We start from the raw sequence: 24,455 nt of genomic DNA on the forward strand, positions 1-24,455 counted from the left end.
ACTTATTTATTTTTTGTGACTAAAATAACTAAAAAAATTCTTACCAAACGGAGCCTATTATTTACTATGAGTTTTACAATTGATTTTGTGATCTTCAAATTAGGGGTAAGCAGCGGATATAGCAATTCACTAAAACCGAACGAACCGAACCGATCCGTCACATTTTGGACGGATGCGTGATGACGAGCGGACGGCTGCTGATTGATTTTCTCCAATCCGCCAATTTGGCTGACGGATGGCGGATTTAAGGTTCCTTGGACCGTAACTGAACCGCCAAATCGCAAACACCCTTAGTAATTTATAAGACTTTGTATTTTTAATTTGTTTACATATTTTGTTTGTGTTTTCAATTGAAAAATAGTTCAAATATTCCGTTAAAAAAAAGTTTTCAACTTGAATATATTTTTTGAATTAAAAAAAATAAATGTATTATTTATCTTTTTTGATTTTTAAATCTAACTCTAAACGTAATAAATAGAAAATATGATATATGTTGGTTGGTTTTTGTTTTCAAAAACATATATAAATGTAACAATGCAGAGACATACAATCTCTACTATTGCTCTATTCATGGTTTTGGTGGTTTGAATTATTTTTATATTTTAAGAACCACAGATTGTAATACTTTATGTGGATGAGACATGCTATAATTATAATATGTGGATTAGGCATGCAGTGATTGTGATATTCTAAAATTTCAAACTTTCTTTCTTTGGATGAGACATGCAGTAATTGTAATACTTTTTTAAGTCATTGACTATAATACTTTCTTTTTTTTTTCTTTTTTTTTTTTGAGGAAGTGCACAAATTGAATTATATTAAAAATTTATAAAATTTTAAACCGCCAAACCGATTCGCATCCATCCGCCAAACCGCCAATCCGCTCAATCCACATCCGTCAGATTGACGGACGGATGCAGATTAATTTTTTCTAATCCGTCAATCTAACAGACGAATAACGAATTAAAAATTTCGTGACCACAACTGACCTATGCCCACCCGGCTTCAAATTAATTTATAATCCCCACGTGGGGAACGAGAAGCCATGCCGTAAAGATTACTTGAGGTTCTAGATAGATACAGAAAATGCGTTCTCATTCATTTATCACTTTCTTGTGAAATCTACTTATCATATGACTCAACAAAGGTCCCACATCAATCTGGGCTATATGGATCAAATCAAAAAAATAAATAAATAAAAAGTAATAAAATAAAATAAATCTGGGGTATATAGATGGGTTATGGCCAGGAACCAAATTGGTTCGATTTTAAAGGCGCACATAACATTTAAGGAAAATCATCATAGGAAAATTCTATTTTTAATTTTGGATAGTTGGAGAGGTTCAATTTTTTTTTTCTTATTAATTAAGGTCTCTCAATAATATTTTATTAGAGAAATTTTTGTTTAAAGAACTGAAATTTCTCTGTGAAGAAATAAATTTCTGTATGAAAATGTTGAGACCCCAACTGCTATGCAAATTGTATATCTATAAAATTCTAATATTAGAGATCTTAAACTAAAAACCTCAATTATCATTTAGTGATAGTTTCATAAATTTATTACAAATTTATGATTTTGATTATTAATATTTATAAAATTTATCCTTTATTTGTAATAATTTTTCAAAATTTATATTGAATTAAAAATTTTCCTAATATGTTTCTAGTCAAGTGATTCCTAACCCATATTAATATCGAATTGGTTCAGATAGTAATCTGTGTGTCTCAAATAAATCATGTTTATTTATAATAATAAAAAATGACATATTTTTACTATCTATTTTACAAAACAACGCAGTTGTATGTTATAAGAATTATTACGTAATTTTATAAATTTAATTCCAATTAACGAATATCATTATAATAGTGTATACACAAATACAATTTATATGACATGTTCAAACTACTATACTAATCACTCAACTTTAATGTACTTATAACTTCATCCAACCAACTTAACCTCAACACAAAAGCCTTTTGACTCTCTAAACTTTGTAATTGAGATGGATGGGAATTAACACCTGACTTTGGATATAAATACGGGTTGGATTGCTCTCATGTTAATATCTTAAAATGAGAGAACTTGAGAGGCTCGTAGGGCCTATTATGAGTTTTGTTTTTCAATGATCCAAACTATTTATTTTGTAGGGCTCTCAATATATATCATGTTAGAACAAATGGTCTTGAATTCTTCAATTGGTGGTCTTTGGCACTTCAAAACTTGGCAATGATCTTGTCTATGTAGAACAAAAATATGATGCTTCAAGTCACGTTACTAAGTCGCTTTCCTAAAGACAATATTTGCATCCACCAAAAGGTGTGTAGGGGGTTACAGCAAATTTGCCTCCAGGATACAGTGAAGCCTGATCTAATGATCAAGTCTACCGGCATCTGCACTGATGACAGTAAATCAGAATACTCTTGATATAATCAAGAAAACCAAGACACTGATAATCAAATCTGCAGAAATTGATTACCAGTAAAAAAAGCAGAAATTTACTTAAGAAACTCTTGATTGAAAACTCAAAATCAAGAGGGAAAGAGAGTGAGAGTGAGAGTGAGAGAGAGAGAGAATTGCATGAATGAATTCTGAATTTTTGGATAGAATGAATTGGCTGATTTCATAGCCTATTTATAGGCCTTGATGCACCTAATCGAATGGTCATGTCCTTTGATCGCATCTGATCATATTTGAACGTTGGATCAACGATCTACAATGCAGATAATTCTCATACCGAATAGACGCCTTGACTAATCACACCTGATCACGATTAGGTGCCATCTTATCTGTACGATCGCGCGCATCTCCAATCAACGACTATAATCAACCCACTCCAGATCGAATACACAACCGTTTGATCGGTTGGTTGACTCATCGCCAACGGACGACATGTCACTGCCATGTGGAGCTGATTGTATCCCACGTCACTGCTCCAGCCTGTCTGACGTAAATAGGAAAGCGTTCTCATGGCGCCGATGGCTCCGTGCTAAGTGCAAAGTGCGCCATCAAATGCCACACAACCCACTGCTCACTCCACGTGCGCGCTCGTGTGCATGTGTGGATGGTGCGAAGCACTATCCTTGCAGTGTGGGTGCATGCACACTAGCTTTCATCTCATACTTCCATATTCAAAAGAATATTCCATGTAGCACTTTATTAAGTGCACCATATTTTGCTCTCTTTCCAATGTGGGACAAAGTCTCCAAGCTTATTTCATGCTTTCCAAAGAAAAACATGGAAGGTTTTGAAAACACCCAAAAATAAACTATAAATTTGAAAACCATTTTGAAAATTCCCCAACATTCCCCCACCATTTTCAAAATATTAGATGATGATTTTTGGTTCACTTGGCAGCCTTATGCATAGGTGAAGATATCTTACGATTTGAATCATTCACTTAGTGAAGACATCTCAAAGTTATTCAATATGGCATAGTAGACTTGTCTTTGAACTAGCGATCTTATACGACTAACAGGACATGTCTCATGCACAGTACAGGTTACCTTAAGTATTCAAACAAACCGACACGTGGATTGGCCTTGTGTCTATATCCTGTTTCATGAGCGCTCTAGAGTCAAGCCCTTGGACTCATAGGAAGCGGCACCACCTCCTACACTCACATAAGTAAGCTTACTGAGAGTACCCCTGTAATTTATAATACCCTAACAACCCAGTTGTAAGCTTATTAGGAGTTTGTTAACTCATTCTCTTCTTTCCACATTACAGGTACCAAGCACTTCAACCTTGGGATGAAAATGAAATAAAACTAAGTGCTTGCAATCACGATATATGGTGTACTTGGGCTCATTGAACTCAAGACTTGATGTTTCTTCAAGCGTATCAAGCGTTGAGTTGAGTTTCCACCAGGAATAATTATGTTAAATGGGCTTAAGACCCATCCCCTTTGATGTTTTCTACACCAAATCCCTTGCAACTCCCTTTGTTAAGGGGTCTGCCAAGTTTTCACTTGACTTTACATAACTAATGGTAATCTCACCTTCTGTGATTAACTGTCTAACACAACTATGTCTCAGCCCTATATGCCTAGACTTTCCATTATAGACATGGCTATAAGCTCGTGATAGAGTTACTTCACTATCACAAAGCAAAGATATTGGTGGCATAGGTTTTGGCCATATCTTAATCTCTAACGAGAGATTCCATAGCCACTCTGCCTCTTTGCTACAAGATGCTAATGCTACAAACTCTGACGCCATGGTTAAGTCTGTTATGCATGTTTGCTTCTTAGAACCCCAGGAGATAGCTCCTCCTCCAATAGTAAAAATCCAACCACTCGTGAACAAGTGATCTTCGCGGTCAGTTATCCAACTAGCATCCATGAATCCAGCACTGTTGGATAGCCATTATGGACTATTCCATAGTCTATTGTTTTCCTCAAGTACCTAAGTACTCGGTTAACAACATGCCAATGCACACTACTAGGGTTACTAATGTATCTACTATGTTTTCCCACTGCAAATACAATATAAGGTCCAGTGCAAGTCATGACATACATCAGGCTACCTATTACTCTTGAGTATTCTAGCTGATCAACAGCTCTTCTAGTATTAGGATACAATTTCAAATTTGAATTAAAAAGTGTAGACATGGGTGTACAATTATATTGGTTAAATTTCTTAAGAATTTTTTCAATATAGTGCGACTGGGTTAGAATCAAATTATTGTCCTCTCGTTTGATCTTAATATCCAGAATTATATCAGCCAAGCCCATGTCTTTCATACTAAAGCTAGACAACAAGAAACTTTTAGTACTTTCAATGACATCATTGTCAGTACCAAAAATAAGCATGTCATCTACATATAGACATATAATTACACCTTTATTACCAGTAAACTTACTGTACACACACTTATCAAATTCATGTATCCTAAAACCATTTTACACTATTACTATGTCAAATTTCTTATGCCACTATTTTGAAGCTTGTTTCAGTCCATAAAGTGACTTCACGAGTTTACATACATTGTGTTCTTGACCCTATACAACAAATCCTTCCGGTTGTTGCATGTAGATTTCCTCATCTAACTCTACATTTAGGAAAGCGATCTTAACATTCATTTGATGGATTTCAGGCTTGTAGATTGAGGCTAAGGCAATCAACACTCAAATGGTGGCGATTCTAGCCACCGGAACATATGTATCAAAATAATCAATACCCTCTTTTTGAGTAAATCCGTTAATAACTAATCTTGCTTTAAACTTTTCAATTGTGCCATCAACTTTCATTTTCCTTTTGAAAATCCATTTACAACCAATTGGTTTAGATCTAGTGTAGACGTCCCCGAACGCCCCGGGAGGGTGAGTCCCGTTCTGTTCATTTGGACTTACTACAGTTCGGATTCTCAAATTGTCGCGATTCTTAATCTGAACCAAAGAGTCCAAATCCAGCAAATCGTTTTGGAAAATAGATTTTTGTAAAGAAGTGCCAAACATGGACTGCTTTACCAGATGCAGAGTTGCCACCTAAATATTTTATTTTTGGGGAATTTAGAAAATCCTGACTCGTTTGCCTAAGGCCACGTATCCGTCATCACCAAAGTTGCCTCGGCTCGAGAACTTGGGTACGATTGAGGAAGGTCAGCTATGAGCACCCCCTCTCACCCGATCCGAAGATCGGCGTCTACTAACCATGATATCTTGTTTTGAAAAAATTATGCGTTCTTATTCCGGTTATTAGCCTAGATTTACTATGTGATGCGCACAGCATAACAAGTATAGATTGAGTCGCCTGAATTGGGACAAAGCATTTCATGTTTGTTTTGAAAACGGTTTGCTACTCGCAAGTAGGCTAAAATACAGGTTTTGCCACCCTCAAGTGGGCTTAGAAAAGATGGTTTTGCCATTGTTTAATGGGCTTAAAACTCATAGTCAATGCATTATTCCAATTTAGATAACCCAACCTTCACCCACAGGCATTCAAGCAGATATATCACATAAGCATATAGCCTCATGGTAAGCATGCTAATATGGCAACACTCACACGCATGCAAGATGCTAAAGCATAAGAGCTTACTTAGTACTCCAAGCCAAAACAGAAACTAGTTAGTAATCAAATGCATGATCCTAGTTCATGTTAAGATGTCTAATGCAACACATGCAAGATGCAACTACAATAGGCTCGCCTATTCTAAGATGGCATATGATGATGATACAGCTAACACGCATTTAACTTAGAATTGAAATACAAATGCAGTTAGTATGATGCGCCGAGCCCAGTGCATGCAATACAGGTGAATGATGCAAACATGCAAGCATAAGTATGCTAATTGAAACATGCCCTAATCTAACCATCATAAGTTGGTAAATAAAAAGGAGAAAGACGTGGGGTTAGAAGACATGCATCACACACACGCACACTTATTACAACGTTGCCCTCTCGCAGAGAGTCCGAATAAATAATACAGATTTAACTAATTAACTAGCCGACTAACTAATTAATTAATTACAAAACTTCTAATTAATCAACAAATTAATTACAGAAACAGTCTAAATATAAAACTAAAGAGATCGCCACAGCTCTGCCTCGGAATGCGTGGATGATGCATGCTTGACTCGCTTTGCTCGGAAACCCGGTACCATGCCACTGTTGCCTCTGTTTACACTGCCTTGCTCCTCTGAAGTTCATGAAAATTTCCAAGACCCTTCTGGATCACTCCCTAAGTGTTATGGGATGCCACCGGCCATGAGAATGTTCTTATCGGACAAAGACTGGGCCACCAGTTGGACACTGATGGTCGGTCGGCACTTCAAGTGGTCGGCCGGCCATTTATGCCTGCAGAATACTAGTTTGACAGCAACAGAGGACAGACAAGGCATGGTATGGAATTTTCAAGACAATATGTGCATGTCCACTCTCCCTATCATGTTGTGGACTCAAGGGAGTGTGGGCCTCGGTTCTCGGGCCACCAATCACGCATTTCGATGCATGATGGCCAAAGGCACCAAATTTACAAATCAATATAAATGCATGCAACAAAGCAAATGGATGCCTCACGCCCTATCATGTTGAGATCAAGGGCGTTGGCGACCGAGGAGTGAGACGTGTTTCGTCACTTTAAGTACAAACACACCTCATTCCTCATGTTTGGTTTGACACCCCAAACCAAACATAATGCAATGCATGTACACAAAATGCAATGCGAAAACATGTAATTAATGCAATGCAACATGAGCAATGTAACATATCATGCAAACACCATGGAAATATGACAAGTATGCAACACTACAATGCAACCTAGATAGGCAATTATGCAAAGTGATAGGCATGCAACAATGCACTAACTACAAGGATGCAACAACCATGCAATGTAATGAGCATACAACAAAATGCAAATGCATGACCCATGGTCTTATACTATAGGTGGACAGACCTCAGCCTTGTCCATAACAGTGGCCAAAATGATGCAACAAGAGCACAAATCACATATGCAAGCATGCATGCCCCAAGGCCCATCACCTAAGGCATGAAAGAGGCAACTCTAAGCATCCATAAAAGAGACAAACATGGGCATTAGACCAACAAAAATCAGAGCTATGGTATGTTAGAATGAGCCCCAAAACCCACATAAATGGCATCCCAAATGACTTAAACAAAGAGACATACACCAAAGCCCAAACATGGAGCATAAGACCACAACTCTTCAAGGCATTAAAAGGGTAACAAATGCAAGCATGTAGGCATAAAACATGAACTAAAATGGCATGACAAATGATTCCAAATCACTAAAATAGACCAAATGAGGCATGCTAACGACTCACGCACCCAAAGCCAACAAGCTAGAATACAAAGAGGCTATATAAAGCATGGCCAGCATGGCTCCAAAGACTCAAGACAGACCTTAAACATGTTAAAACATGACCAAAAACTTCACAAAGCTAAGCTAAAGCATGCAAGCATGATGGTCCAAAGGCAAGATGTATTTCTAGACAAAATGGAAGAATACAAGGCAAGTGTATTATGCATGCAAGGGGTCAACAAACCAACATGGGATAGAGGTAAAACATGCTAAATGAACACCAAATAACCTCTGAAATGAAGCCAAACAAAGTTAGGCATACATGCTACCCTTATGAGCCAAAACACAAGCAAATGAGACAATAAAGGGAGAGGGGTGTCCCTCCCCTATATAAGACCTCAAAACCACTTCATCACCACTGAAAACCCTCTAGATTTCAGTGGTGAGAAGGCCAATATATGAAAGTTCTAAAGCTCAACCAATAAGGCTCAAAATGAGGCCAAACAAGGCCTAAGAGGGGGTGGACGACCCCCAACACCAAAATGACCTTAAACAAACATGTTAAGCATGCAAATACAAAACTTTTTTCAGTTATACACAAAGCTTAAATCAGTGTGCAAGGTAGGTCAAAGACTAGTGCAAGATTGGGAAAAATAAAGCAATAGTGTTACCCTTGAAGAACACTTCAAGAACAGCAAGTGCAGCCACCTTCTTCTGATCAAAACCAGCCCAAAACTCCAAGAACAACCTCTCAACACCTCCAAAGTTGAAGTATGGTGTAATGCTAGGTGACTTAGTGCAAAACTAAGAACAAATCACCCTTTTAGTCCCTCTAACACACACAAATGAAGAGAGAGAGAGAGAGATATAGAGAGAGAGGGTGATATATATCAGAGATATATGTAATTAGGTCTGGTTTTTGCTGAACCCCTTCAAAGGAGAGGGAAGGTCTCCTTATATAGACAAGGCAATGGTGCTAAACTTCTTAGAGAAGCTAATATAAAAGGGTCAAGAGGGTCAAGCTTCCAAGGGAAGCTAACCCAAAGGTCGAAGCTTCTTGAGGAAGCTAAGACAAAGGGTCAAGCTTTCTTAAGAAGTTAGACCAAAAGAGGTCAAGCTTCCATGAGAAGCTTGAGTAAAAGGGTGCAAAGGTTCAAAACAGCCACACATGTATATGGGGGGGAGGGTCCGTGCGCTCCAGCTGACACAGCTGGCTTGCACCATGCCTGGAAAAGGCAAAAAAGAGGTACCGGCCAGAAAAGGAGACAATCGGCCAAATAAATGGTCGGTCGGCTACTATAAATGGTCGGCCTGCTATTTTTCTGGCCGGCCGGCTAAATTGGTGGCCGGTATATGGCTACCAAGGCCAAAAAATGGTCGGTGGATGTCTAGATTGAAGCCCCAGAAGTTAGCTTTCCAATGGCGTAAAACTTGCATTAAAATTCCTCCTATGAAAAAAGTTATACCCGTTTTGGTGAAACCGCTCAGATTCGATCCAACCAGATTAATCCTCTACTTCAACCAACCACATCTCCCCCAGCCGGACTTGGCTTTAGGAGATTCTTGAGTGAAAAATGAAGCCCCAAAAGTAAGATTTCCAATGGTGGTGGCCTCATAGCTAAAATCCAAGTATGTAAATGAATAAGCCCGATTCAGCGAGGGCTGTTCAACTCTCTCTCCTACCCGGATCCTTGCCGAACTTCTTCTCCAACTTGGTTTCTCCCCTTTTCTCCTCTTTTCTTCAATTTCAAACCCCTGAGCAAGGTGTTTTGAAAGACTTTTCAAAGATTTCATCTCTCTTTCATTCATTTCCACTTTGTCCTTGCTCGGTTTACCGAAAAGCGCAACATTTGCCAAAATATGAGCCTCGGAACATCGCAGAAACTTTATTTCAAAAATGTTTTGAAAGAGAGGGTTTTAAGATCTAAAAACCATTCAAAATAGTTTTGGTCCAAAAGGGATGTGAAGTTGGGATTTGGCTCTCTCCTTACCGAAGAGATTGAACCTTTGCCCTGCACATCTTTCATCACCAAGCAAACCATCAGTAGTGCCCAAGTCTTAAGGGCGGTCAAAAATGGGATGTCTACATCTAAGTGGCAAATTAACAAGTATCTAGGTATTGTCACCCATGATAGAATCCATCTCATCGTTTATTGTTTCTTTCCAGAAAGCAACATCTTGAGACTTCATAGCTTTCTCAAAAGATAATGGATCTGAATCCATATTCAAAGAAATCATTGTTTACTTACAATAAGCTTTTCTAGTTCCTTCTACAAGGTAAACTATGAAATCAGGACCAAATGACTTCGCAGTCCTAGTCCTCTTACTCCTCCTTAGCTCAACAGGCTCATTAGGTTCATTAGACTCAATGGGTTCATGTCATTCACTTTTCTCTGTAGACATCAAAGGAATTGATTCATCTTCTTGATTAGAATTCAACCTTGGAATGATTATGAAACGATTCTCATAAAATACCGCATCACGTGATTCAATGATGATATTTGTTTCCACTAAACCATTGGGATCTATTACTAGAAATTTATATGCTTTGCTATGTATAGCATAGCCAAGGAATATGCATTCAATTCCCTTTTCACCTAATTTCTTCCTTTTTGGTTCAGGCAATCTGACTATTGCTCTACAGTTCCATATTTTCAAGTAATCAAGATTAGGTTTCTTGTTTTTCCAAAATTCATAAGGAGTAACATTTCTTCCCTTTAGAGGAATTCTATTGAGTATGTGACAGGCAATGAGCAAGGCTTCACCCCAAAAACCAGAACTTAAACTGGAGTAAGAAAGCATAGCATTAATCATTTTTGTTAATGTCCTATTCTTTCTTTCAACTACTCTATTTTGTTGTGGTGTGTAGAGTGCAGATTTCTCATAAATAATACCAACATTTTCATAATATTCTGAAAAAATGGTATTCACTGCCTCTATCAAACCTAAGTCTCTTTATTTTGACATTACACTGATTTTCTACTTCTGTCTTAAAAATCTGAAATTTATCAAGCATCTCATCTTTTGAATGCAAAAGATAAATATAACAGTACTTAGAAAAATCATCAATGAATGTTACAAAATATTTCTTAACATCTCTAGTAGGGGTACTATACATGTCACATGCATCACTATGCACAAGTTCAAGCAGAGATGTGGTTTTATCTACTTTAAGAAATAGAATACGAGTAATTTTAGATTGCACACAAAATTTACATTTTTCAATCATATTAATGTCATACATAGGAATTAAATCTAAATTAACCATATCACGTATTTTCCTAATATTAACATAACCTAAACGAGCATGTCATAAAGAAAGAGAATCAACAATATAAGCAGAAATAGACATATTATTGATAATGTTAAATTTGAACATTCCCTAATACAGGTTGTCACGACCCAAACCCGGCCCTATGGGTTTAGCACCGTAACCGGCCAGTAATCCGAGATTACCGAAGGCCTGCAGATACAGTGATACAGTAAAACAGAGTGCAGGGCCTGGCGGAAGCCAATACAGTAATTAAACAATGTCCAATGAGCTGTGACAGTCTGTATGCCAAAAAGATTTTTCATGCATTCATACATTTACAACCAGTACAGAACAGTATACACAATATTTACAATCATTTAGACTAGGGACTCGACCCTAGATAACAGTACAGTAACACACGGTCTACAGAACAGTAACCGTAAAACAGTACAGAAGGGGAAAAAACAAACAAAACACCCCCAAGCCATAGCATGGCAACTCGGAACCTCACAGTGAGGCACAAAGGCTGGCTTGACAAAACTGGAGTAACCCTGACGCCTCTAGCTGCGGTCTGGTGCCTGTACACCTACATATATATATGAGCAGTGAGCTAAAGCCCAGTGAATAACATAAAGCGTAAAGGGGTTTAGAATGAATGTCCTTACAGTAATGAAAACAGTTCAATTTAATCAGTATTTCAGTCGTTCAGTACAGTAAACAGTCATATGTGGTACATCCATTAGCATAACAGTAACAGTAGGTCTTGAAAGACCGAACAGTAATGATGGCCATCAGTCAGTAAACAGTAGTGGTTCCACGAGGGAACCGACAGAGATCTCTGTAACAGTAACAGTAACAGTAAACAGTAGGTGCTAAGGATGCCACAGTACAGTTCAGAAATAAAGGACATACATTCATTCAGTTAACAGTAATCAGTTCAGAAAACAGTACAGTTCAGTTGTTCAGAAAATAATCATTTGTGAACATATCTTTACACAATCGTTACTCACAGAGTTCTGGGCTACAGTATGCTAGAGCGTGTCTCTCCAGTCGCCAACCCTACACAGTTAACAGATTGAACACACACTAAGCTACACAGCTGGGAAAGATGATAACTTAATCCCTAATTTGCCTTGGTGTGCTCTACATCTATATCCTCATTAAGATGTCTTAATCTGGGCCTAAGAATGCCTAGAATGGGATGAGGATGCAAAGATGTACATTGAAAAGTATTTTCAGAAAACAGAGTTCCGCTCGAGCTCAGGTTTCCCCGCTCGAGCGTACATGAAACAAAGGTACCCGCTCGAGCGTAAACTTTCCCGCTCGAGCGTACCATGAAAGTACTGGATGGGTGAAATCTCCGCTCGATGCCCGCTCGAGCGTGAGACCTGACTCCGCTCGAGCGCCCAATCCTCCGCTCGAGCGGACTGCAGAACAGTGCAGAGATACTGGATGCTCGAATTATACGCTCGAGCGGTACTTCATCCGCTCGAGCGGAAGTGCAAAATCTGGAAAACCCAGATTGCACCTCCAAGCTCAAAACCAAGTTGTTAACAACTCAAAACCGATCCTCTTGGGCTCATTTTCTGGAAAACTCTTATAAACACATGGAATAACATGATTCAAGCTCAATTTTGAGAAATCAAAGCCCAAGGGTGTTTAATTCAAACCCAATTTCAAACCAATTTCAAATCATTTTCAAGAACAATCTTCAAACATGACATGCATGATCTTAAATCATGTTCAAAGCTTCGATGCTGTTTCAAAAGAGGTCAAACCTTCAAAAATAAGATGAACTCATGGAGTATGACCAAAAGATGGACATGCATGTGATGAAACATGGACTACAACCTCCATACTCATCAATACTAACATGCATGCAAAGATTGAGCTTCAAATCAACAACAATGAGCCAAAATATGACTTAGTTCTACAATGAAGCATGAATCATGCAAGAATCAACTCAAAACATGAACAAGAAGACAATTGAGCTACCTTAAGTCTTGTAGTTCAAGAAGGGAGCTCAACCATGCAATCTCTTCAACAATTTCTTCAATTTCCAAACGATTCACAAGCAAAATTGAGATGAAATCAACTCCTCAAGTCTCTCTCTCTCTAAGGTCGGCTAGACAAGAAGAAATGGCTGATGAAATGTTCTACAAGTGTGTACATAAGGCTCAAGTGTGTGTATTTGAGTGGACCACTAAGGGTGGCAATTCGGTAATTAAGTCAAACTCTTTAATTAGCTTATTTAATCTAATTTAATCATACCTAATCAATTTTCAGATAATTGTACTATAAAATCACATAAATTATGAGGGTCATAGAACACTAATCGGTTTCGGATTCGGCCGCCGATAAGGCCTTCAATTAGCAGTTTAAACATATGAACATGAACAGATAATCATACTGTCAAACAGATAGAATGAAATTTAACTAACATGTACACAATCAATTCGGTTTCCAATTTCAGTCAGTCAGTTCAGTACTTAAATCAGTTCAATTATCAGTCAGTTATCAGTCATCATCAGTTCCGTTTAGCAATAATCGGTGATTATCGGTAATCAATCAGTCCCTAATCAGTAAACAGTATGAGGGTTGTTACAGTCTCCCCTCCTTATAAAGAGTTTAGTCCTCTAAACTCGAGTTACCTTCATTCTGGAAGAAAACAGGATTTAGTGGAAACAGTTCAGGATATCGTTTGGCCATGTCATCTTCCCTTTCCCAAGTGGCATACACGCCACCGTGGTTTTGCCAGTCAACTTTCACTAACGGGATCTCTTTGTTCCTCAGTTTCTTGATTCGTCGGTTTACAATCTGTATAGGCCGTTCCTCGTAAGTGTAGTCATCACTCAACACTATCCGAGTAGGCTCAATCACATGGAAGGGATCCCGGAGATAATCTCTTAACATAGAAATGTGGAAGACGTTATGCATATGCTCCATTTCAGGAGGAAGCGCAACTTGATACGCCACCGGATTGATTTTCTCAATGATCTCATATGGTCCGACGTATCTCGGTGCTAACTTGCCTTTGACTCCAAAACGAGTCTGGCCTTTCATTGGTGTCACTTTCACAAAAACGTGATCACCCACTTCATACTCTCTGTCCCGTCTCCTAACATCTGCATAACTTTTCTGTCTGCTCTGTGCAGTTTTTAGTCTTTGCTGTATCAGTTTCACTTTTTCAGTTGTTTCATACACAATCTCGGGCCCAAGCAAAGGCCCATCTCCAACTTCTGCCCAGCAGATTGGAGATCTACATTTTCTGCCATACAATGCCTCGAAGGGCGCCATACCTATACTCGAATGGTAGCTGTTGTTGTAGGCGAATTCAGCTAATGGCAGATGACTTTCCCAGTCTCCCTGAAAATCAATGACACACATTCTCAGTAAATCCTCCAGAGTTTGGATGGTCCTTTCTGATTGGCCATCTGTCTGAGGATGATAGGCACTACTCAGTCTCAGTTCAGTACCCAGTGCAGTTTGTAGGCTTTGCCAAAACCTCGATGTAAACTTCGAATCCCTGTCAGAAACAATAGACACAGGCACTCCATGCAGTCTTACAATTTCATCAATATAGATAACAGCCAATTTGTCCGCATTATAGATTGTCTTGACAGGTAAGAAGTGAGCAGATTTGGTTAGTCTATCAACAATAACCCAAATTGAATCCATACCTTTTCTGGAGCGAGGTAATCCAACGATAAAATCCATCGTGATATGCTCCCATTTCCACTCTGGCATGGGTAGGGGTTGCAATAGTCCGGCAGGTCGTTGATGTTCAGCTTTGACCTGTTGGCAATGAAGACATTTGGATACAAAATCAGCAATTTCTTTCTTCATTCCCGGCCACCAGAAATTCTGTTTCAGATCTTGGTACATTTTCGTATTCCCCGGATGGATAGACAATTTCGAATTGTGGCCTTCTTGCAGAACTCTTCTTTTCAGTTCAGTATCATTTGGTACACACAGTCTTTCTCGAAATTTCAGTACATTATTCTCAAATTTGAATCCCGGTCTCTGTTTGGATTCTCTTTCCTCGATGATCTTCTTCAAGAAATCATCCAGTTGCTGTTTTTCTTTAACCTCTTCAATCAGTGCCGGTTGAGCAGAAATAGCAGCTAAGATTCCACCTTGTTCTCTCAAAACAATTCCAATTTCAGATTTTTCGAGGTCACAAAGCAACTCTTTCTGTCCTGTAAGCAAACAGGCTAAGTTTCCAATCGATTTTCGGCTCAATGCATCAGCAACGGTATTGGCTTTTCCCGGATGGTACAGTATCTGTAGGTCATAGTCTTTAATCAGTTCTAGCCATCTCCGCTGTCTCATGTTCAGTTCTTTCTGTGTGAAGAAATACTTTAAGCTCTTGTGGTCGGTGTATACTTCACATGTCACCCCATACAGATAGTGACGCCAAATTTTCAGTGCAAACACCACTGCAGCAAGTTCCAGGTCATGGGTCGGGTAGTTCTTTTCATGTGGTCTCAACTGTCGGGAAGCATAAGCAATAACTCTCCCATTCTGCATTAAAACACACCCCAGACCCTTATGAGAAGCATCACTAAATACAGTATAACCATCCGTACCTGAAGGTAAAGTCAGAACAGGTGCAGTCACTAATCGAGTTTTCAACTCCTGGAAGGCAGATTCCCTTTGGTCAGTCCAGTCAAATGATGTCCCCTTTTGTGTTAACTGTGTCAGTGGTAGGGCAATTTTGGAGAAATCTTTGACAAATCTTCTGTAATATCCAGCCAATCCCAAAAAGCTTCGGACTTCAGTCACATTTGTTGGTCTAGGCCAGTTCACTACAGCTTCAATTTTCTGCGGATCAACAGAAATTCCGTTTTTGCTAACAACATGCCCCAAAAACATAACATGGTCAAGCCAAAATTCACATTTAGACAGTTTAGCATACAGTTTCTGTTCCCTTAAAGTTTGCAGGGCAAGTCTCAGATGATGTTCATGCTGTTCTATACTTTTAGAGTAAATCAATATGTCATCGATAAATACAACAATAAAGTCATCAAGGTATGGTTTAAAAATTCTGTTCATGAGGTCCATAAAGGCAGCCGGTGCGTTCGTGACTCCAAAAGGCATAACTAAAAATTCGTAATGTCCATACCTCGTTCTAAAAGCAGTTTTATCAATGTCATCTGGTTTAACCTTCAGTTGATGATACCCCGATCGGAGATCGATTTTGGAAAACACTTGTGCACCCTGTAACTGATCAAATAAATCATCAATACGCGGTAATGGGTATTTATTCTTTACAGTTACCTTATTCAGTTCACGGTAGTCAATGCACAGTCTTAGTGAGCCATCTTTCTTCTTGACAAACAAAACAGGAGCACCCCATGGCGAAGTGCTAGGTCTGATAAACTTCTTATCCAGCAGTTCCTGTAGTTGTACTTTCAATTCTTTCAGTTCAGTTGGAGCCATTCTGTATGGAGCTTTAGAAACTGGTTGTGTTCCGGGAATCACATCAACGGTAAATTCAATCTCCCTGTCAGTCAAATCTCCTGGAAGGTTATCTGGAAAAACGTCTGGAAATTCTCTGACTATAGGAATACAATTCACATCAGTTTTAATACTATCATCAGTAGGCACAGTCAGTACAGAACACAGATATCCTTTACACCCCTTTCTAATTAATTTAACAGCTTTCACTGGCGAAATCAAATACGGAGGAGGTACTACTCCACTCCCATTAAACACAAATTCAGGCAATCCAGGTGGACGGAAAACAACTTGCTTGGTCACACAGTCAATAGTGGCATGATATTTTGTTAACCAGTCCATTCCCAATATGACATCAAAATGATCAATGTTCAATGGCAGTAAATCAATAAACAGATGCATATCCCCAACAATGATTTCACATGCGGGGTACATATAAGCACATGTCATAGATCCCCCTACGGGTGATGATACGGCTAACAGATAGTTCATAGGTTCTAAGGGTCTATTCAATTTCCGTGAGAAAGCATGCGATACATAAGAATGCGTAGACCCCGAATCAATCAATACATATGCATTTTGCATACAGATAGAGAGGATACCTGACACAATGGTCTCAGTGTTTTGCACGTCTCCCGGTACTAGTGCGAACACTCGGCCTTGCCTCACAGGCTCCTTCCCGGTAGCTCTGGGGTTAGGCTTTAGTGCTACAGTCGATGCTGCTGCGCTTGGTGCAGCTTTACTACTGGCTTGTGGAGCAGAGGGGCAGTCTTTAACCATGTGGCCCACCTTGCCACACCTGTAACAAGCTCCAGATACTCTGTAGCAGACCCCCTTGTGCTTCTTGTCACACTCAGGACAGGGTGGTATGAACCCACTCCCTTGGCTGGGGTTAGTTGTGGACCCCGTATTCTGTTTCTTGTTGGCCGGGTTATGCTTGCCTTTCTTGAATTTGAAACCCTGCCTTTTACCATGCCATTCAGCTGTTGGTGTTTCAGATTGCTTCACCGCTGCAATGTTCGACTCGGCCATCAATGCCCGGTCGAGAACACCCACAAAAGTCGGTAATTTCAAAACATTTATCCGGTCAAGTATTGCCACATTAAGGCCACCTTCAAATTTTCTGGCCTTCTTATATTCAGTATCCACCATGTGCGGCGCATAACGGGCAAGTTCAGTAAATTTTGTTTCATACTCTGCAACGGACATTGTGCCCTGCTTCAGCTGTTCAAATTCAGTCACTTTTCTATCCCTGACACACTGAGGGAAGTACTTTTCAAAGAAGGACTCCTTGAACTGAGCCCAAGTCATAACAGTATTTGTATCACGGATTAACATCCACCACCTTCTGGCCTCTTCTTGTAGGGTGAAGGTAGCTAACAATACTTTGTTCGCTTCTGAGCACGGAAACACTTCGAATAATTTTTCTGTTTCCAGAACCCAAGCTTCAGCTTTTAACGGTTCAAGGCCTCCCTGAAAGGATGGCGGTTTCATTTTACTGAACTTATGGGTGAGAGCAATAATATCCCCATCATCCACATTCGCATTAGGTTCCGGCTGTATCGGAGGAGGAGGAGGTGGGGGCTGTTGGTTCTGTTGTTGTTCCAGTCTAGCAGTTATCAGTTCTATCATTCTTTCCATTCTTTCCATTCTTGCCTCAGTAGATGAGGACTCAGGTTCATTTGCATTGTCCATTTCACTATAAGCAGTTATAACAGTTTTAAACATAAGCAGTCATTTGTTTAACAGTTTACCACATTAGCAGGTATTCAGTCATAACATAACCACACACTTATCATGCTCACGAGATGCCCTAATAACTTTTCTAGGACACCCTATAGCTCATTTGGACACGTGTGTGCGGTATAACTCGTGGTAAGTATCGCTCTGATACCACTCTGTCACGACCCAAACCCGGCCCTATGGGTTTAGCACCGTAACCGGCCAGTAATCCGAGATTACCGAAGGCCTGCAGATACAGTGATATAGTAAAACAGAGTGCAGGGCCTGGCGGAAGCCAATACAGTAATTAAACAATGTCCAATGAGCTGTGACAGTCTGTATGCCAAAACGATTTTTCATGCATTCATACATTTACAACCAGTACAGAACAGTATACACAATATTTACAATCATTTAGACTAGGGACTCGACCCTAGATAACAGTACAGTAACACACGGTCTACAGAACAGTAACCGTAAAACAGTACAGAAGGGGAAAAAACAAACAAAACACCCCCAAGCCATAGCATGGCAACTCGGAACCTCACAGTGAGGCACAAAGGCTGGCTTGACAAAACTGGAGTAACCCTGACGCCTCTAGCTGCGGTCTGGTGCCTGTACACCTACATATATATATGAGCAGTGAGCTAAAGCCCAGTGAATAACATAAAGCGTAAAGGGGTTTAGAATGAATGTCCTTACAGTAATGAAAACAGTTCAATTTAATCAGTATTTCAGTCGTTCAGTACAGTAAACAGTCATATGTGGTACATCCATTAGCATAACAGTAACAGTAGGTCTTGAAAGACCGAACAGTAATGATGGCCATCAGTCAGTAAACAGTAGTGGTTCCACGAGGGAACCGACAGAGATCTCTGTAACAGTAACAGTAACAGTAAACAGTAGGTGCTAAGGATGCCACAGTACAGTTCAGAAATAAAGGACATACATTCATTCAGTTAACAGTAATCAGTTCAGAAAACAGTACAGTTCAGTTGTTCAGAAAATAATCATTTGTGAACATATCTTTACACAATCGTTACTCACAGAGTTCTGGGCTACAGTATGCTAGAGCGTGTCTCTCCAGTCGCCAACCCTACACAGTTAACAGATTGAACACACACTAAGCTACACAGCTGGGAAAGATGATAACTTAATCCCTAATTTGCCTTGGTGTGCTCTACATCTATATCCTCATTAAGATGTCTTAATCTGGGCCTAAGAATGCCTAGAATGGGATGAGGATGCAAAGATGTACATTGAAAAGTATTTTCAGAAAACAGAGTTCCGCTCGAGCTCAGGTTTCCCCGCTCGAGCGTACATGAAACAAAGGTACCCGCTCGAGCGTAAACTTTCCCGCTCGAGCGTACCATGAAAGTACTGGATGGGTGAAATCTCCGCTCGATGCCCGCTCGAGCGTGAGACCTGACTCCGCTCGAGCGCCCAATCCTCCGCTCGAGCGGACTGCAGAACAGTGCAGAGATACTGGATGCTCGAATTATACGCTCGAGCGGTACTTCATCCGCTCGAGCGGAAGTGCAAAATCTGGAAAACCCAGATTGCACCTCCAAGCTCAAAACCAAGTTGTTAACAACTCAAAACCGATCCTCTTGGGCTCATTTTCTGGAAAACTCTTATAAACACATGGAATAACATGATTCAAGCTCAATTTTGAGAAATCAAAGCCCAAGGGTGTTTAATTCAAACCCAATTTCAAACCAATTTCAAATCATTTTCAAGAACAATCTTCAAACATGACATGCATGATCTTAAATCATGTTCAAAGCTTCGATGCTGTTTCAAAAGAGGTCAAACCTTCAAAAATAAGATGAACTCATGGAGTATGACCAAAAGATGGACATGCATGTGATGAAACATGGACTACAACCTCCATACTCATCAATACTAACATGCATGCAAAGATTGAGCTTCAAATCAACAACAATGAGCCAAAATATGACTTAGTTCTACAATGAAGCATGAATCATGCAAGAATCAACTCAAAACATGAACAAGAAGACAATGGAGCTACCTTAAGTCTTGTAGTTCAAGAAGGGAGCTCAACCATGCAATCTCTTCAACAATTTCTTCAATTTCCAAACGATTCACAAGCAAAATTGAGATGAAATCAACTCCTCAAGTCTCTCTCTCTCTAAGGTCGGCTAGACAAGAAGAAATGGCTGATGAAATGTTCTACAAGTGTGTACATAAGGCTCAAGTGTGTGTATTTGAGTGGACCACTAAGGGTGGCAATTCGGTAATTAAGTCAAACTCTTTAATTAGCTTATTTAATCTAATTTAATCATACCTAATCAATTTTCAGATAATTGTACTATAAAATCACATAAATTATGAGGGTCATAGAACACTAATCGGTTTCGGATTCGGCCGCCGATAAGGCCTTCAATTAGCAGTTTAAACATATGAACATGAACAGATAATCATACTGTCAAACAGATAGAATGAAATTTAACTAACATGTACACAATCAATTCGGTTTCCAATTTCAGTCAGTCAGTTCAGTACTTAAATCAGTTCAATTATCAGTCAGTTATCAGTCATCATCAGTTCCGTTTAGCAATAATCGGTGATTATCGGTAATCAATCAGTCCCTAATCAGTAAACAGTATGAGGGTTGTTACACAGGTAGCCCTTCCCAACAAAAATTCCACCATTAGACAGAACAAATTTGTCTGACTCAAATACTAACTTGAAACCATGCTTATTAAGTAGGCTTTTAGATACAAGGTTTTTCCTGACATCAGGTACATGATAAACATCATTAAGACTTAAGACTTTTCTAGATGTAAACTCTAGATCTACCGTCCCTTTGCCTTTGATAGTAACAGTTGAAGAGTTGCCCATGTAGAGAACTGTTCTATCACTCACTTGTTCATAAGTAGTGAAACGGCTCTTATCGTTGCAGACGGACATTGTTGCTCCTGAGTCAATCCACCAGTCACCAGCATCTTCGAGCATGTTCACCTCAGATACAACAGCCATGAACTTGTTCATGGCATTTGATGCTTCTAACTTCTTCTTATATGACCGGAATTCATTTCTGAAGTGCCCTGGCTTGCCACAATGCCAGCAAGCGCCTTTCGGCCTCTTAGCATCTTTCTCGGATTAGGGTTCACGCTTACACTTCTTTTTGTTGAACCTCTTGCCATCATTCACCATGTGAATCTTAGAAGTCTGAGCCAATTGGTTTTCTTTACTTTCAAGAAGTCTTGACCCTTCCTCAACTTGGAGGTGTTGAGCCAATTCCTCTAAAGTTAGATCTTCCTTTTTGTGTTTTAGAGTTTTCTTAAAATCCTTCCAAGAAGATGACAGTTTCTCTATTATAGACGAAACTACAATAGATTCATCCGTGTTCATATTCTTTTGTCAAAACTAACTCAGAATATGTTGGATCTCACGAAATTGTTCCATAATGGGCTTTGTATCAATCATTGTAAAACGCATAAAATTACTAATAAGAAATTTCTTACTGGTGGCATCCTCAGTGAGGTACTTTGACTGTAATAAGTCCCAGAGTTACTTTGTCGTTTCCAGATATTGATACACATCGAATAGAGAATCTGACAGTGCATTCAGAATGTGTCCTTGACAAATGTAGTCGTCATTCTCCCATTTGGTTCTGGCACGAGTTTGCTCCACAGTCTCGTCTTCTTGCTTTGTTAGATAGGAAGTAGTTAGCACATAGACCACTTTGAGAGTGGTGAGCAAAAAGTGCATCTTCTTTTGCCAGCGTCGAAAATTTCCATCATCAAAATGGTCAAGCTTTATGAAATCTTAAGTTATTTTCTGAATAAACATCGCCATATCCAAATATTGTCTTTAGATTGTTGGAGCAAATGGTCTTGAATTCTTCAATTGGTGGTCTTTGGCACTTCAAAACTTGGCAATGATCTTGTTTATGTAGAACAGAAATATGATGCTTCAAGTCGCGTTACTAAGTCGCTTTCCTAAAGACAATATTTGTATCCACCAAAAGGTGTGCAGAGGGTTATAGCAAATTTGCCTCCAAGATACAGTGAAGCCTGATCTAATGATCAAGTCTACCGGCATCTCCACTGACGACAGTAGATCAGAATACTCTTGATATAATCAAGAAAACCAAAACATTGATAATCAAATCTACATAAATTGATTACCAGTAAGAAAAGCAAAAATTTACTTAAGAAACTCTTAATTGAAAACTCAAAATCAAGAGGAAAAGAGAGAGAGAATTCCAGGAATGAATTCTGAATTTTTGGAAGGAATGAATTCTGAATTTTTGGATGGAATGAAATGGATGATTTCGTAGCCTATTTATAGGCCTTGATGCACCTAACCGAATAGTCATGTCCTTTGATCGCATCCGATCAGATCTGACCGTTGGATCGACGATCTATGGTGCAGATAATTCTCACACCGAATAAACGCCTTGACTAATCACACCTGATCATGATCGGGTGCCATCTCATCCGTACAATTACGCGTATCTTCAATCAATGGTTATGATCAACCTGCTCCAAATCAGACACACAACCGTTTGATTGATTGGTTGACTCATCGCTAACGAACGACACATCACTGCCACGTGGAGCTAACTGTATTCCCCGTCACCCATGCCACGTTGGATCCACGTCATCGTTCTAACTTGTCTGATGCAAATAGAAAAGCGCCCTCATGGCGCCGATGCTTCCGTGCAAAGTGCGCAGTACGCCAATGGACGGCACGTCACTGTCACGTTGAGCTAACTGTATTCCCCGTCACCCATGCCACGTTGGATCCACGTCGGATCCATGTCATTGCTCCAACTTGTTTGATGCAAATAGGAAAGCGCCTTCATGGCGCGATGCTTCCGTGCAAAGTGCGCAATCAAACGCCACACAGCCCACTGCCTACGCCACGCATGCTCGCGTGTGCGGGTGCGGATGGTGCGAAGCACCATCCTTAGTATGTGGATGCATGCACACTAGCTTTCATCCCATAATTCCATATTCAAAAGAATATTCTATGTAGCACTTTATTTAGTACTCTATATTTTGCTCTCTTTCCAATGTGGGACAAAGTCTCCAAGCTTATTTTATGTTTTCCAAATAAAAACATGAAAGGTTTAGGGATGGCAATTTGAAACCGGACCGACGGTGACCCGACCCCCCGACCCCGAATTCAGCGGTTATTCACCGAAAAATATCCCCTACGGGCCGGGGACGGTATTTAAAAATTCATCCCCGATGATATCCGGGCCGGGGACGGGGATATGTGTTTCAGAACCGGCCCCGGCCCGGCCCCGCCCCGCATGGTCCCCGAGCTGAAATTACCCTTTTGTCCCTGGATATATATATATATATATATATGCATATGTTGTCTTGGTTAGGGTTTCATCACAGACACACTCAAAGCCTCTCATCATCTCACACAGTACTCACTCACGCCGCTCCTCTCTCTCTCTCTCTCGCCACTACTGGTCTGTTCCTCTCTCTTCCCTCCGTCACCGCCGCGGTTCCCTCCGTCACCGGCGATCCTCCATCCGTCACTCAAAGCCTCTCACACTCACTCACGCCGCTCCCCTCTCTCTCTCTCTCTCTCTCTCTCGCCACTAGTCTGTCCCTCTCTCTTCCCTCCGTCACCGCCGCGCCATGATCGATCGATTACCACCAGATCTAGTTTCTCTCTCTCTCTCTCTCTCTCCCTCCCTTCTCCGTCGTCCTCTCAGATCTGTGTCTTTTTCTATCAATTTTTTTTTTTTTTTATGTTAATAATTTGTTGTTGATGTTGATGATATTGATGATTTTGTGCCTCTCAGATCTCAGATCTGTGTTGTTGTTGTTAATGTTGTTATTCATGTTGTTGAAACAAATTTAGGCCGGGTAATTTTCGGGGTCGGGGAAACCCGATCCCCGATCGGGGGTGGGGATAGGGAGAGTAATAGGTTCCCCGTCGGGGATCGGGGCCGGGGATGGGGCAATGTTCACCATCGGGGATCGGGGACGGGGAGGGTGATCCCCGGCCCCGCCCCGCCCCGTTGCCATTCCTAGGAAGGTTTTGAAAACACCCAAAAATAAACTATAAATTTGAAAACCCATTTTGAAAATTCCCCAACATATCATCTATAAAAAAAGAAAAATGATTCGTAGCTCGAAATTCGGTGGCCCGAATTCGGCTCGAAACCCATCATTTTGGGTTTCTCTTTTTTCTTTTTTCTTTTTTTCTTTTTCTTTTTCTTTTTCTTGCTTTTTGAATCAGAATACGGAGAGACAGAAGACAAAA

General features: G+C 39.9%; 1 protein-coding gene across 1 annotated transcript; it reads right to left on the reverse strand.

Annotated features, from left to right (window-relative positions):
• Window positions 1-4,322: 4,322 nt before the first annotated feature.
• LOC145796364 (uncharacterized) lies at window positions 4,323-21,209 on the reverse strand. Its single transcript, XM_082881449.1, has 5 exons — window positions 20,837-21,209; window positions 11,002-11,056; window positions 10,147-10,544; window positions 9,886-9,972; window positions 4,323-4,816 (listed from the first exon to the last, which is right to left on the reverse strand). Exons 1-5 carry the CDS (start codon window positions 21,207-21,209, stop codon window positions 4,323-4,325), a joined length of 1,407 nt encoding a protein of 468 aa, XP_082737575.1.
• Between the last annotated feature and the right edge of the window lie 3,246 nt (window positions 21,210-24,455).

The sequence above is a fragment of the Camellia sinensis genome, chromosome 7, assembly GCF_055761805.1.
Source record: "Camellia sinensis isolate YWXY chromosome 7, ASM5576180v1, whole genome shotgun sequence".
Lineage (NCBI taxonomy): Eukaryota > Viridiplantae > Streptophyta > Magnoliopsida > Ericales > Theaceae > Camellia > Camellia sinensis.